This window comes from Ischnura elegans, chromosome 11, assembly GCF_921293095.1.
Source record: "Ischnura elegans chromosome 11, ioIscEleg1.1, whole genome shotgun sequence".
Lineage (NCBI taxonomy): Eukaryota > Metazoa > Arthropoda > Insecta > Odonata > Coenagrionidae > Ischnura > Ischnura elegans.
Genome location: NC_060256.1, coordinates 47,974,736 through 47,990,616, shown reverse-complemented (window position 1 = coordinate 47,990,616; position 15,881 = coordinate 47,974,736). Strand labels below are relative to the sequence as shown.

The window sequence follows — 15,881 nt, the reverse complement described above, 5'->3', positions numbered from 1 at the left end:
TTGGTTACATTCAGAAGAGACGAGATTTTTGAAATGTTGAAAAAACTTAGTAGTAGGATTCGCGGACAGTGAAATATAACTCAGTTCTAAGATGATGCTTTCCGTGTCGCTCTGAAAGATAACAGTTCTTAATTGCTCGATAAATCTTAGCCTAGAACGTGGCCTCGATGTCTCTAGCGGCTCTTAGCCTAATTCTCGTGAACACAGGTGACGTCAGGGTAAAATTAGCAGTGCTGGAATGCATTTTTCTTAACTTTTATATAAGTAAAATATTACTCTGTGTTTTTATTACAAGGTTTTTAAAACATTTTGTTACCAATTTTTTTGTTTTGAGAAATGCTTTGTTAGAAATTTTGAGGCAACGAAATTGATAATAATGTTATTGGACTATTATGTCATATGTTAACCAGTGCCGGAATGGCGCTCCGTTGCGTTCGTCGGCACCATAGCACCACTGGTGAACACTGTATAACGCTCTTGGGTTGGTCGTAGATTCGTATTTATAACGAATCCCGCTTTCCTTATTATTCTATTTAGTTCACGGATTAAATTTTTCTGCCATCTATCCATTTCGAAATAATGATGCTTTTCCCGTCCTTTGATGCAGATGGTACACTATTCAAGTTAAAACTCGTTTTACCTCATTGCTACTTTATATTGTTACGGTAAACTGCACATAATCACATATTTCTTGTGATACAGATGAATATTCTATCAAATACATACTACCAAAGAGTCTGTAAAATGGAGTAATTAGTTTGGAAATTTGAGACAGGTCAAGTAATTGTGGTTTGATATTTACTGCTCGTTTAAAAGTAAGCTGTCCTTCGGGGGATTGCGTTTGTAGGGATAGTTAAATTGGACAAGTAGAGTAGCGGCGATTTTTGGGGAGTAGGAGGAGGAATTACCAGAATTACCCCCCTATCAAAAATTTTCATTATTTAATTATTTAAAACTTCAAGTTGGTCATTTATTTCTTCTCCATTGTTAAACTTCTTAAATATCTTCTTCAATATCATCTGTTGCTAGAATAAAAAAAGAATATAAATGAATTTAGGCTCCAAAATGCGTATAAAATGGGTTTTTAAAAAATTGATTCAGGAGAACGTCCCTCCCTCCCGCGGGGTATTCCACACTTCCCAGACTTGGGTCAGGATCCCCCTCTCCAAAAGTTGATAATGAATCCGCCCATGGATTAGAGAGGTATTTTAAGTACATATTTCAAACCCTCGAAGGATTGAATTGTTCTCGGCCACATCCATAAAATATAAATGTCAGCGATAATTTACCCCAAATAACTCAATAGCCCAAAAATTTGTTTTCACCGAAGGGGGGGGGGGGGCTAGGGTGGTGTGTGGCAGGGACGCAGCTATAGGAATTAAGGCTGGGAGGGGTTTTAGGCGCAACTAATACTGGGGTGTGTGGGGTATGGCATACCTGCCAGGGTAATCGATGGTGCGGGGGCCCTCCCCAGAAAATTTTTAGGATAAATAGTGAGTTTTGCAGCTTTCTGAAGGATATTTTATAAATCCTAAGAATATCCTATAAGTAATATTAATGCAATTAAGTAAAATGGATTTAACTTAAAAATTTCTCTGAGCTCTGGGGGGGGTTTTATCCCCCAACACCCCCCCTCGCTGCGCCACTGCTGTGTGGGTTGCATACACTAGTAAATTTCTGTGGAATCGCACGCATAGTTCTCCATTATCATCACTGGTCAACGATCCTAAGATTACTTCGACGCAGCTCTCCACTTAATTCTCCTATCAGCTAATCTTTTCACACCTACATATTTATTCTCTTTCACATCCTTCTTTACCTGTTCCATACATTTTGTTCGACGTCCTCCTTTTCCGTTATTGCCATCTGCTTGACCCTCGACGATTGTCTTATCAGGCCACTAAGTCTCAAGATATGCCCTATAAGGGTGTTCCGTCTTCTTATGAAGTTTTCCTGAGACTTTTTTCCTACTCTTCTAAGGACTTCCTCATTAGTATCTCGGTCGATCCATTTGCTCCTCATAATTATTCTCGTACACCGTATTTCGAAGACCTCTACCCTTGATTTCTCATTTTCCGTCATTTTCCACGCCTCACTTCCGTAGAGAAGCATGCTCCAAATGTAAGTTCAGATAAATTGTTTCCTTACTTTAATGTTTAAATTTCCCGCTTAAGTAGAATCTTTCTTTGGGTGGAATGCTCTCTTTGCCTACGCTATTTTTCTGATAGTATATTTCGTTAAGTAAGCTTTTTACTTCGTATATTTATAAATATATTCGTATATCATAATGCTAAAAGTTAAATTCATCGGAAGCAACTACTGAAATCACAGTAGTTTTTTAAGCTTCGTCTCCATAGGTATTTGTTCCTGAAAATCCGCATGATTGCTAGAAAATTTTTAAACTTAAGCCCTCTTACGAAATTAGCTCATGGTTTTAAAAATAAATATTCGTGCAATATCCGAATGATCAATTCATTCATTATCTAAATACAGATATAGTTAAGCTATTCCCTAATTCTGAAGTGATTCCTTAAAAAAATGCGTCTTTTCAAATTTAAAGCAAGTTGCATCAAAGAGACGTGTATTTTGCTTTGTGGCTAAAACAAGATTTTAGGGATCTTGGTCAGAGGATAGGTATCCCCGGGATAATCGTCTCTTGAGCGAATTTATCGCGGACAGTCGCGATAAAGCTTTAATCAAACGATCATTTTTTCCATCTCTTACAAGAGACACCTCCAGCAATCGCTCAAATGATGGCGGAAAAGTGACCGATTCTCGCGATCATTTTTCGCGATGGCTAAAAGGGATGGGAATCCCATTCGGCAAGTCCTTCTTTCCGCCGCTTAAATCATAACTGGCACCGTCCTTTAGCCAATCAGAACGCACGGCTTGTAACGCCACGCTTGGCTTATAATAAAATAGGGGTTGTGAATACGGAAAGTGACTGAATAATCGATGGAAAAAGAGGTGGTGGGAATGACCGGGTGATTCACAAAAATGATGGGGCAAGCGATCATTTGTTTGGTCCCTGAAAACCTATCGCTTGAGCTATCATTCGGAGGGACCGAAAAATTGATCGTGTGATTCATGCTCATCATATCGAATTCATAACTTTTTAATTTCATTCCTCGCGAATGCAAATACTATACCCTGAATAAATAAAATAAATCAAGTACCAATATTAAATAAATAGTAAACGAAAAATAAAGAAAACATTACGAAAGCGATCACTGTTTCGGTCCCCGCAAACCTATACCTGGAGTTACTTTGGTCTATTCTTCTCAGCTGATATTAATTCACGAGACTATTCCCTCTTTTTCTATTCTGCTATCTAACGTGTTTCTGAACCAGTGGCGTGGCGGACGTAGAGTTCCAAAAGTGTCCGTCAAGTGTCCCTATTCATATCGTCTACTCCCTGTTTAACTTTCATGAGGGACGGAAAAAAATCGAATTATTCAGGCTCGAAGGAAAATAAATCGAGGGGGGATTGAAGCTCCCTGAGCCCCCTCCGTGGCTTCGTTCCTACAACCATGAATACTACAAAAGAGGATCCTCATGTTGGCCTTTCAATGTTTTGTCACTCACCGCGCATTTAAATGGGTTTCAAAAGTCGCCACTCGCGTCGCTATTTTCACGGAGAAATAAAGGATAATCATCGGGTGTTAACTGAAATTTAAAAAAATGATGATGAGATCTATCAAATTTATAACTTTCCAATGCCATTCCTCGCAAATACAAACATGCTGCATATTATTGGGAAAAATGTAGATCCATGAATGCAGGTCCCTTGCCTGCAACCAAGGGGACTGCATAGAGGAGGCCCAATTCCATTCCATTGAAGGCTGATTTCTGTAGCCACCTCGGTCGCATTTTAATCGGTTTTCAAAAATGTCCGGGGCGCGGTGATGAGTGCACTTCGATCCATTTTTTCCCAATATTTTGCAGTATATGTGTGTAATTGCAAGGAATAGCTTTGAAAAATTATCAATTCGATAGATCACATCATTGAGAATATAAATTTCAGTTGCTACCCCTAATTAAACTTTATTTCCCCGTGAATCTCGGATCAATTTTTCCGTCAGCGACGTGAGTGGCGACTTTTGAAAACCCATTGAAATGCGCGATGGGTGACAACACATTTATAGGCCGAATTGAGGATCCTCTTTTGTAACATTCGTGACTGCAAACATCAATTGAAGAATAAGCCCTCGCCATGAGTTTCGTTCGCAGACGGAAATGGAAGTGGACTATTTGGAGGTAAATTCGCCATACCGTTGGGTCGGACGTGGGAGTTAACGCGGGTATTTCTTTTTTTACGATGGCGTGCCCCGGTCGCAAGGAGAAGTAAATTACAGGAAAGACCGCATTCCAGCTCAACTCTCCCGGGAAGCGAAGGCGGCACACCTCAAACACAGCGATAGGGAGACCGAAGCCAAGCGGTCACCTGGGTCATTTCGTTTCTCGCCCGCTATTTAAATGCCAGTCTGGAATGCAAAGGGAATTTCCGGACGCCTAACGTTTGCTGCACACGCGAAAAGATAACGTCTCTATTACAGCTGGAGAATTCAACTCAAGATCGGAGGAGACTTCATAACTCTATGTACCCCCATGTCGATCATCTGCCTATGGTCATTCTTCCTATGGTACCACCTAATGCGATATATGGAACCACTAACCTCAAGATATAGTATTAATACTGTTCAGAATTCCACCGATTAAGGTAGGTTTTCATAGAATACTTAAGAAGCATTTTGGAAATCTCCCCTTTCTTCATATACCCTCTTCCCTCTTCAATTCACAGTATGGCCTACTCCCTTTCATTCTATCTAAAACTCTTCTTCCTTCCTCTCCCTCGTTTACCCAACATTCTACCCTCTATAACTATTTTGAAAATCCCCTCCCCGCTCAGTACTCGCTTCATCCATACCTTATGTCTCCCCCGTAACCTCAAGGTACATTAAATGTAAATATTCTTATATTATTTTTAACAGTGATGATTATATTATACGTCGTTTATTTTGCATTAATGTATGCAGTGGCGCAGCGAGGGGACGGGGTTTGGGGGATAAACCCCCCTCCAAAACTCGGAGAAAATTTAAACTTTAATCCATTTTAATTAATTGGATAAATATTACTTAGAGAATAGTGTAATTATTAAAAAAAATATCACTCAGAAAGTCGTCAAACTCCCCATTTTCAGCCATTTATCCTAAAAATTTCCTGGGGGAGGGCACCTCCCGTATCCCATTCTCCCGTACCCCTCAAAAGTTGCTCCTAAAACCATCCCTATCCTTAATTCCTAGCTGCGCGCCTGACTGTGTGTGTTACTATGTGCGAAACCTAAAATACAAATATGTATTTATGGTGTTGTTTTCGCAGTCTTCCATATTGAATTCCAAAAGAATTGTATAATAGGAAAGGATTACATATTGCTATTCTTGCAGTCATCGTGAAATGAAATTAATTTCTTGACTCCAAACTCGTATTATTTATCTATTATGTATAAGGGACGAAATCGTTTCGTAATAGTAAAATTATATTCCATTCTAATCTAGGCCGAAAAGGCAGATGCTTGATTTATGTTGCCAATTGCGGCAGTTTGTGATTGGTTTTAAAAAATTCCGTACCGCGCCAATGATCTCAGAGCAATGCATTTATTATCACAGTATATTATTGGCTCTCGGAAGGAATAACATTCGAAAGTAATAAATTTGATAAATCATCGCAAATATAAATTTAGTTTAATGGCCCAATTATCACAAACTTAATTTCCGCCACTTTTCCGTCAGCGCCGACCTCTGTAAATTTTATTCAACTGTGCAGTCGTCGACAACACATTCATTGGCCTACTTAAGGATCCTCTAATGCAATATTCACGTCAAGACCATTGACTCAGTAGCCCACCTCCTTGGCTCCACACCTAACCAATCTTGGTAGAAAGGAAGCTGTTCTAAATGAAATATTCTCCTACCTTAAGAGTAGCTAAATTTTCTCGGCGCATGCTTCATAAAAAAAGCTAGATTATTTATTTATTAATTGCGGCTTGTTATTTACACTTTCATCATTGCTAAGAGCGTTAGGCATGTTTTTGTAAGTGTTAAAATTTACGTGATACAGTTTTTTTCATGATCATATCAGCAGGGGCGGATTCTGGGGGGGGTCACAAGCAAGGCCGTATCCAGGATTTTGTTCCGGGGGGAGGGGGGCACAAAGATACCTCGTAATACAAAACGAACGCAATGATAGTGGGACCTTATTGAAAATCTTGCTCATTTTTAAGGGTCTGGGGGGGGGGGCACGAGCCCCCGTGCCCCCCTCCCCTAGATCCGCCTATGCATATCAGCATTCTACAGAAAAAAAATCACCTGAGTAAGTGTATTTTATTTATGATACACATAAAAATACACTTTCACTAGTAATTCGATCAGGAGAGTAAATGTATCACTTATAGTAAAAAGAGCATGCATACGTCAGGGAATATTGATGATAATCCTTCAAAATAGGATTTTCTGTTGTGAGATTAGCGATTCTCAGCTATAATCCCTTATTTCCCGCAAATATTCAACGCAAAAACTGGCCGCCACTCTTCACTCGGTTATAATAACATTAGACACTCGATTATTACAAATACTTAACGTGTCGTTATCCCTTGGGCCTTCCAAGTTATTTCCATTTCTAAACACAGAACATGACAGTTCTTCATTTGGATTTTATACGCATATTCAACGGAACAGACAGCAAGCGGCGATGGGATTGAAAATTTCATATTATCATCGATATTCAAAATCAATTCTGGAAAAATCATGATAAAAAGTAGCAAATATATTTCACTCTTGTTTCCATTGCAATTTGCAAATCTACCGCGTTTTAATCCTGTTCAAATTCTATAAATTGGTTATCTGTATGGATGTTCGGGAATACTATTGTTCATTCATATCTGCTCCAATGCTCCATCCTGCTTGCTGAAAGAGGGAAGTTTACACCGTTTGGTAGGCTTAGTAACGGCCTAATATTGGCCCGCATGGATTTGATTTTTATTCTTCGAAACCAAATACTCTCCGAATATAAATTATTTGATCCAATACGCTATCGAAAAACTTGAAGCCAGAATATTCCAATAGATCCAAGAAATCCGGATATGAGAAATTCTTTTTCGAATTCATTAGATATTCGGCGTTGCAAAAGTAAAGTCTATTGCATAAGTCATATTTTCCTTTTCCTTATTAGTTATTCCGTGAGCTGATACCTGTTATGTTACCATTTCACCACATAGGGTTTATACTTACGCTACTATAAATATTACATGTAAGCGGTGAAATTCTTATTAGTCTTGAAGTCCATTCATTTTCATTTTGAATTCAGTTCCAAAAATTTACGTATTTTGCTAATTTTAACGGATTCGATCAGAAATTAACATTTTTTGAAAAATCTCTTGCGGTTACTCTAGGTAACATTTTACGCTGACTTCAATCTCCCAAAAACTCCAGAAAGGCTGTTGTGACTGAATTGGCCAAGTTTTGAACTTACTGAAGAGGAAGCAGTGTCGCCACGATGTTTTTTTCCATGTTTTACAACACCAACGGCCTCGTTTCTGCGTTTATATCGGTTCTAATCTGATGGCCTCTTTCCTGGGAGGGCGCCGCACTGTGTGCCTTATTCACCGTGTCCAGGCAATGGAATTTACGCACACAATACAGTCAAGCACGTAGTCAAAGGGTAGTGAGGACTTCAGTTAGCGGGCTTCAGCCTAAAATTTTCCCTTGCAGTGACTTCCCGCCCCTTTGGTGACATGAAGCCCAGGAGCAATGGCGTAGCGAAGGGGTCCGGACCCCCCGAAATATAAAAACACTGTTACTTTGCTTCATAGAACAAAACAAAATGAATTTACAAAAAATTTCTTTGAAAACTGAAGTTTTTTAGATTATGAAAAGCGTTAAAATTAGTTAAATACCTATGTATGATCTTAGGTTTTCCCGGCATATCAGTTGCAGAAAAATTTCTCGGGGTTTCCACCGGTTGATGTCGTCCATGTCTCCCTGCGTTTCGGTCCGCGACTTGCTGATCATCCGACGGGAGACATGGACGACATCAACCGGTGGAAAACCCAAGAAACTTTTCTAGTTAAATACCCTGTACTTAGTACTCCGTTTTTCCAAAATTTTCCCCTCTGGTTTTGGACCCTTCCCCCGAAATTCCTGGCTACGCTTCTGCCCAGGAGCACTTATCAGGAGCACAGGAGGGCTTTCTCTGATGCTATTAAAAGCTGTGGACTGAGATCAGGGTCTCAGATCCGAAATCAACTCAATATCGGATGATATACATTACTGCCGCTAGAGCCAAATTTAAAAAAAAAATCGAAAACACATGTAGATTTCTGAAACAAACGCTTACAGAGACAAAGCTATAATGATTTTGGCAAAAACCATTCGATGACCTTAAACTTCAGCACTTTCCGGACGTTAATTATAGCTTATTTAATGAAACATATGGTTAGCAGATTCTTGAGAATTGACAATAAAAAAGACCAGTGTTGATCTATGATGACTATGAATCAAAATCACTAGCAAATAATGAATAGGATGTTAATATCCATAAACTCCGTCGCTATCAATAAAGAGGAAGAGGGTCGTTTTTGCATCCAAACGAAAAATTCAAGAAATATGTTAAAATCTTTTGCATTGAATTCCCAGAAAAAAAGTGCAATTTAAAGAAGCCTTACTTTTTATACACGACTATATATGACAAGGTAGGGCAGGAGGAGAATGGCAAGGTACGAGGCAGTGACAACTCCAAGTACGTAACGAAAAACAGTAATATTTTTTATTATGGAGATTGTAATTTAGCTGGGAAATAATAATTGATTATAAATAGGTTAAACAGATAAGGAAATGATAAAAGTAAAGAGTGGTATGAACAGTAATCGATACGAAAAAGGTACATAATACGTGAATATTTATAGTAAAAGTACCCTTTAGAATGGAAAAAAAACTGAAAATGTGAATTTGCATTAATGTCCGTGGTTGACATCTGTAGGCTACTTTTATTAAATTTTCTCGGATTAAAGCTTTTTTGTTTAGTCGCTATGAATTAAATTGTGCGCTAAGTAAGACCAGAGATTGTAATGATTACTAAGCGCTAATTTAGCAACTTTTGCGCTTGCAACGCATCTATTGTTAACATGATCGAAGGTGACTTTCGGAATCTGCCCCGATACGTAGTATGAACCGATAGCACATCTTCCATTTTCCCTAAGCGCCAGTGATGCGTGACGTCACTTTCGAAATCGTACCTTCATCATTCAAGGAAGCGAACCGAGACGAGATTGACCAGGGTCGAACCCTTCCATATAAGCGAATGTGTCCCGGAAATGTATTGGGAAGCGCACGTCAGGAGAGCTAAGGCTGCACGGTCTGTTTGCTGCAGAGACGCTGCCCCAGGCGCCGGACGAATAAAATGTTTGTCGCTCTCGGTGATGGTGGGGTATCCGAGGCTTCGCATGCTATCTAGTCCAATCATTGAAGCTGTCGATCAGCGGTAACCTCAGAATTCGTTGAAAATTAACCAAGAGGACAAGTCTAAGAATCCACGTGGTAATCACCGTCCAGTTCATTCGAACGCATGAAGGGCAATTCCATTTGTACCTTTAGAGAAAGCTATATCATAGGATATTTCGATAAAATTGTAAATTACAAAAAAATTGTAAAACGTCTAACTGTGCATGATCAAAATACATCTATGAAGGTCATGATCATACACAGAAACAAAATCAATTATCGAAATACCTTCTAAATATGCCCATAATTAACATGTGACGGAATTAATGTCCGGGCAGCCTCTAAAGTGTAATGATTTCAGACATCCTCAAAACTCTGTGAATCGAAGTATAGTTTGAAAACTTTTAATAAGGCTCTGAATAATATTTCAAACCTTGATTTCATAAAATTCAATCAATTGGCTGTTGATTAATAAGATAAAATATTTCCAGCCTAATAAAGCCAGTCTTTTAATTTGTGAGACAAATTTGACATTTTCATGGAAATGCCCTGAACAGAAAATGGAACCTGCTCTGGTTTGGTTCATTAACATGTACAGGTTGCTTCCCGTCAATGCCGAATCACTCAATTTTAGACACGTGAACTTGTAGAAGTTGGTATACAGGGTGGAGAAAAAAATGTGTCAAGACATTTTAACCCTGGATGGCTGATGCCTACAGGAACCAAAATTACTAATGATGTTTAGGTCGCAAACGCACTATTTGAGTATAGAAACTTTAAGCCAAGCGTTCCGATTGGCCGCCGCGAGCTTGCCCTGTTGCCGGATGCCTCGGAAACATCGCGATCTCAGGAAAACCATTCGAAGTCTTGAGCTGTCCAGAGCATCTGGCAACAGGGCAAACTCACGACCAATCGGAGTGCTTGGCTCAAGGTTTCTGCAGTTTAAAAATGGCGCGTATTCTACCTAAACGTCATTCGTAATTTTGGTGTTTACTAGCATCAGCTATCCAGAGATAAATTTTATGACAATTTTCTCCACCCTTTCTAGTATAAACAGGCCGGAACAGTAGGTTATCGACAACTCTGGCAATACAATAGTGTTCATATAAGTGACAGGATCAGGTGAGGACTCTATCCAAATATTTATCGTTCACTCCATCAGGTATCAAGCATTTAACAACATTTTTATTTTAAAAAGGTTAGAACAACAAGCTTTAAATACTCATTTTCACAATTGCTACTCCTTGAAGGAATTAATAAAAAAATATCATCCAAAACATTATCTCTCTCACACGCACACAATTGTACGCTAAATAAATAAATTATCACATTATTGAGTTTAAAAAATAGACACAAACACCCAAACACTAACAATCATGTGTATCTAAGGTCCACAGCTTCACTTCTGAATGTAGTAGCCCATGTTTCTAACTCTCCGGTAAACGGATACGTATTTGCCGGCGGCCGTGGTCCTCGGGACTATAAACTTCTCGCAGAAAGAGGTCCGATTACCAGCAGCCGCCTGACTCAAGGAACCGGAGCCAAGACTCCTCAGGAACGCCAGCACGAAGGTATAGCAATTGTAGTTGTTCTCATCGTAACTGTAAAGGAAGTGTAAAAAAATGAAAAAAATCGAAAAATTCAAGTTCTCTTAGAAAAATTAAAATAAAAAATCCGACCACCTGAGGAAATTCTCCATTCCGCTCAATTGTTTTTACTCTTTTCTCAAATTCCCAGAATATATCTCGTAACGTAAAGAACCATACCCTCAGTGAGTGTTGAAACTTTGACTTTTTTACCTCATAACACAGGTTAGTAAGCTAAATGTTTATCTGCATTTTCAAAATAATTTTTTCAATCTTATCGTACTAAACTATTTGCTATCGCACTAAAGGATTTGGGAGCATGAGATGTACCGAAGTACTAAGAGTGGTCGCAATTTGTGCAGCCATACGGAAATGCATAGCGAAGAGACAAACAGACATCCTATTTTACATATAAAGATAGATAAATTACCGTAAAATGGAGTACTTTAGTCCATCCGGGTAACTTTGGCACACACTCCAAAAAGAAATTTAATATTTTCAAACAGTTTTTTCAGTCAACCTATAGTCTGTCATAGTGGATCTATAGTTTGTCATGGTGAATACTATTATCATTAGGTGGCAGCACTAACAGGAGATTACGACAGTTTTCAAGGTTCCAAAATATGGAAAGAGTATGGAAGTGCAATGGGATGGGCAAAATTCCTCCTTGGGTAACATTGACTTATCAGTATAAACAAGCATCATAGCTACTAAATATCATGCATGGGACAAAGCAACCAAAGTTGTGGCATCACTGGACCAAATAAAAATAAAATCAATCACAATCATGGGCGTACCCAGGTGGGTAGCTACCCCCCCAGAAGCAAAAATCGCAAAAGTCTTTAACCAAAATCAGTATTGAATTGAAACGAAAGTATTCAACAAATTTTATTTAAACCCACGAAAAATGATATATATTAGTATAAGGTATGTAACGAAAATAAAACTATTTTTTCGTGGAAATAATCTCATAAATCCCATGGCTTGCTCCCCCCCCCTAGTTATGATCCTGGGTATGCCCTTGATCGCAATGGAATTTCTATATCATTGCTGCATCAGAAATTCACGTAGCATTTAGAATCACAAAAATAATTGGAAAAAATTAACATCACTCAGCATCAAGTTTACTGATTTTAAAATATTTTTTGTACTTACAAGTAGTGAACGAAGCCTAAGTAACCATCTTACGGTACATAAAAATAAATACTACATGCAAAACGTGCGAGGTGACCCAGGGAAATGAGCAGGACCCCTAACTTGATTGAGTGAAAATTAAATCGACTGTGGCTTACTCCGTTGTTACCTCTATCATCACCTTTCCAAGTAAAAATTAGGGATGAATCTATTGGCGAGTTAAAAAATTAAAATAAATATTCATCATCATCATAAGTCACCAATCCTAAGATTGGTTTGACGCAGCTCTCCATTCATCTCTCCTATCGCTAGCCTTTTCATAGCTACATATTTCTTCACTTTTACATCCTTTGTAACCTGTCCTACGCAACTACTTCGGGGCCGTCCCTTGCCCTTCTTACCTTCCACTTGTCCTTCTACGATTGTCTTTGTTTTTATCAGGCCATCATGCATCATGATGTGGCCAACTAAGTCTTCTGCTTAGGGGTTTTGAAAGACTTCTCTCCCACTCTTCCTAGCACTTCGTCTTTACTCGGAGGTAAGATGAAAGAGGTTCTAAAGGCAAACCCAGAAGGACTTAGACCGAGAGAAAGACCAAGAAAGAGATGGTGTGAGCAACTAAAATCTGAATTGGAGAAAGCTTGAGCTTCATAACAGGAAGAAACGGACAGAAATATATGGACGGAAATTGTTGGTGCGGCTAAATGTCAATTAGGACATAAGTTGCTCTGGGAGTCTCACGTGGGGTGGGAAGTGGGTTCTTGGCAATTGTCACGTAATTTTTTTCCGCAAGAAACAGTGTAAAATGCGATTGCAGAGTACGATCTTAGGTATCTCAAATACTGCTCTTAACTAATCTAAAATAAAGACAATGAAACAAATTGTTTTTTAAATGTTTATTTAAAGAAATATGTTAATGTCGTATGAGATTTTCTTGTGGCATTATTAATATTTTTTTTGATTTCATAACTCTTATCAAAAATAGATAGTTACCTTTTCGATACGACTCTACCACAGCATGTCTCCGAGCATGTGGCATTGGTTTCGAAGATGCAACGATGTAAACTTGGTTCGTGGTTCGGTTCCTGATGCAGGGAAATTTTTACTCAAGGTAATATATATATATTCATCCCGAGCTTTGCTAAGCCAATTTGCGCCAATTTTCAACTACATCAGTACGCCAAGTTAAGGGCAAGCCTTAATAGCTAGGTCAAGACCGTTGTCGAGACGTTTCCGCTGGCTTCTGTTTCCTTATGTTTCCACGCCCCGGTTCCCCTGATGATCTTAACCAAGAGGGTAGGAGGATGGTCGATAGATACGTAATGGTCGGGAGGAAGAGGAACGAAATTCAGGAAGCACAAGACCTTGTTCTCGAATTGAAAAAAAATGGAAAGCAGGAAAACATGTTTACCGAGATTTCGCCGTTTACGCTCGGGCGAGTGTAAAGTCCCATCACCTCGTTTCAAATACGTTTAGAGCGAACCTACCAACACAGTGAATAGCCTGTAATTGCGCAGCAGTCTTGCTTTCAGAAAGCGTAGGACCAAAGTGGTCATTCTTACTTCCTGGGACATAAATTGGCCCTGTCTTGTTATTCCAGGAATGTATTCTTGCATGGCTGCTCAGAAAAAAGGCAAGTTAAGCCTGAATCACACGAACATTTTCTCACGTCGCGAAAAGTGATCACTAGAGCGGTCGCTTTTCGCGACTGGAAAAGTGATCGCTCGAGTGATCATTTTTCTGAATAACACGGTCCCTCCCACCGTCGCCTCTCGCGTCACTTCTGATATCACAGGTTGTTGTCATAGGACCCGCATAAAGAAAATATATATAGCGTGTTTATGTTTACCTATGTCGTTCCCACGATTGCCAAACGTTGCGCTGCAATCGCTCTATACGGGAATGCGTTCTGATTGGCTGATATGGGGATTTAATGACGGTTTCAGCGACTGAAAAAGCGACAAGACCAGTGATGAAAAAAGTGATGGGAACCCTCATCGCGATCGTGATCGCGAAAAACAATTGCCGGCGACGATCATTTGCGAGTGATCACTCTAGTGATCGCTGTGGTTATCACTCGGAAATGACGGTTAAAATGATCGTGTGATTCAGGCTTTTGATTTACAGTGTGTGGGTAAACATGCATGCTTGTTCCTTCCATTTAAAGCAAGGATCTTCAACCCGAGGTCCACCGCCTAATTTCCATCCGGCAGCCCATAGAGGCTAAACAAAATATTGTAACGCGAACCTAATATAGACATGGTTGGTCGCTTTGGAGAAGAGTCTCTTCCAGGCGTTGGAGAGCGAATAGCCGTCCTCCCTGTTAAAATTACACGCTTTTGCTATTTCAATAACCTCACCAATACAAGGGGATAGTAATGCTTCTCTATAGCGATGAGTCTACCATTTTTTAAACCCACTTTGTGCAGTGGTCCTTCCCACACGTGATCGGCGATGGCGGATTAGCGAAACTGTCTATTATTGGTGGCCTTTTGGTCTTCCTTATTCACTCTCCTATATTAATCAAAAATTCCATTTTTATCACATTAAAAACCTTCCAATAGAGTCAGCAGCTACTGAATGTTGAATACTTTACTACAAGACTGAATACTATTTACACAAACGAAATTATGTTATTTTACACGCCAAAATCTAATCGAAAGCGAATTTGTAAGGCAATTGGCATTCCAATCATGGAATACCAATCTTTTTTCTTTTCAAATAAAATCCGTAGATCCAAGCGTGGTGGAGCGGAATTTTTCCATATTGAAACAAACACTTGCAATTCTATAACTGCAAGTTTTTATTTCAGCCTTTTTTTTCAAGTACCATCACTTGAAAATTTTAATTTTATATTTTCCAAGTTTTTATAATTTCAATCCACCTTGCGAATTTTTGATTTGATATCCGATCTGGAAATATCGGCCTTCATGGAAAATCTCACCCATCCGGAAACCATAGGCATCTTCATCCAACCGATTCGTTCTGAGAGTTTTTTCAAAGGCCATCACTTAAGTTAATACTTATATTTATGTACCTTTCCGAGGACCAGCAGGGCTGCTTGGATATCCTCATCAACGTTTCGTCCCACTGCTCCTTGATCATCTCCAGGTCATCCGACTCGTCGTTGAGGACAATACACTGTCTCCACGCGTCGCCGTCCAGGTGCTGACGCAGTCCGGAGCGATCGAATTCGACAACGACACCGCTCGATGACGTAACCGCTATGTGCAGGTCTTTGGAGTTGAAATAATCGCTGGTTAGTCGGGACATAAATAAAGAGAGAGAACGGAAAAAATTAGCAAACGAATTGACGACAACACTACAAACTGAAAATTATAAAATAATCTTTAAAACTGTGGGTGCTATAACGTATTTCAACCTCGTGATTACGAAAATGAAAACCAAAGCATCGCATTATCCACATGCATTTCTCCAACCGCATAGATATGCAATTGATAACAATAAAAGCTACAGGGTCTTTCAAGAGGAATTAGCAACACTTCAGGAGCTGGTAAAGGAGACAATTTTAAGATTTTGCCCGTAAACATGGGGTCGCAATTCCTTAGTTACTGAGCTATGGCAACGCAAACATTTTTTAGATGCACTTTGCAGTTACAAGCAAAACGGGTTTTCTTTAGAATTGTCTTCATTTCTTTTTCTTTCA

At 39.2% G+C, this 15,881-nt stretch overlaps 1 protein-coding gene across 1 annotated transcript in view; it reads right to left on the bottom strand.

The window, feature by feature from the left end:
• Positions 1–10,652: 10,652 nt before the first annotated feature.
• Positions 10,653–15,881, bottom strand: part of LOC124168276 (MKRN2 opposite strand protein) — a 28,012-nt gene continuing 22,783 nt past the window's right edge. The window contains exons 3-4 of the mRNA XM_046546421.1: positions 15,252–15,470; positions 10,653–11,095 (exon numbers count right to left, since the gene is read on the bottom strand). Coding sequence (XP_046402377.1) covers positions 10,894–11,095; positions 15,252–15,470 — 421 coding nt within the window. The 3' untranslated portion in view covers positions 10,653–10,893. The remainder of the gene's footprint in view (positions 11,096–15,251; positions 15,471–15,881) is intronic.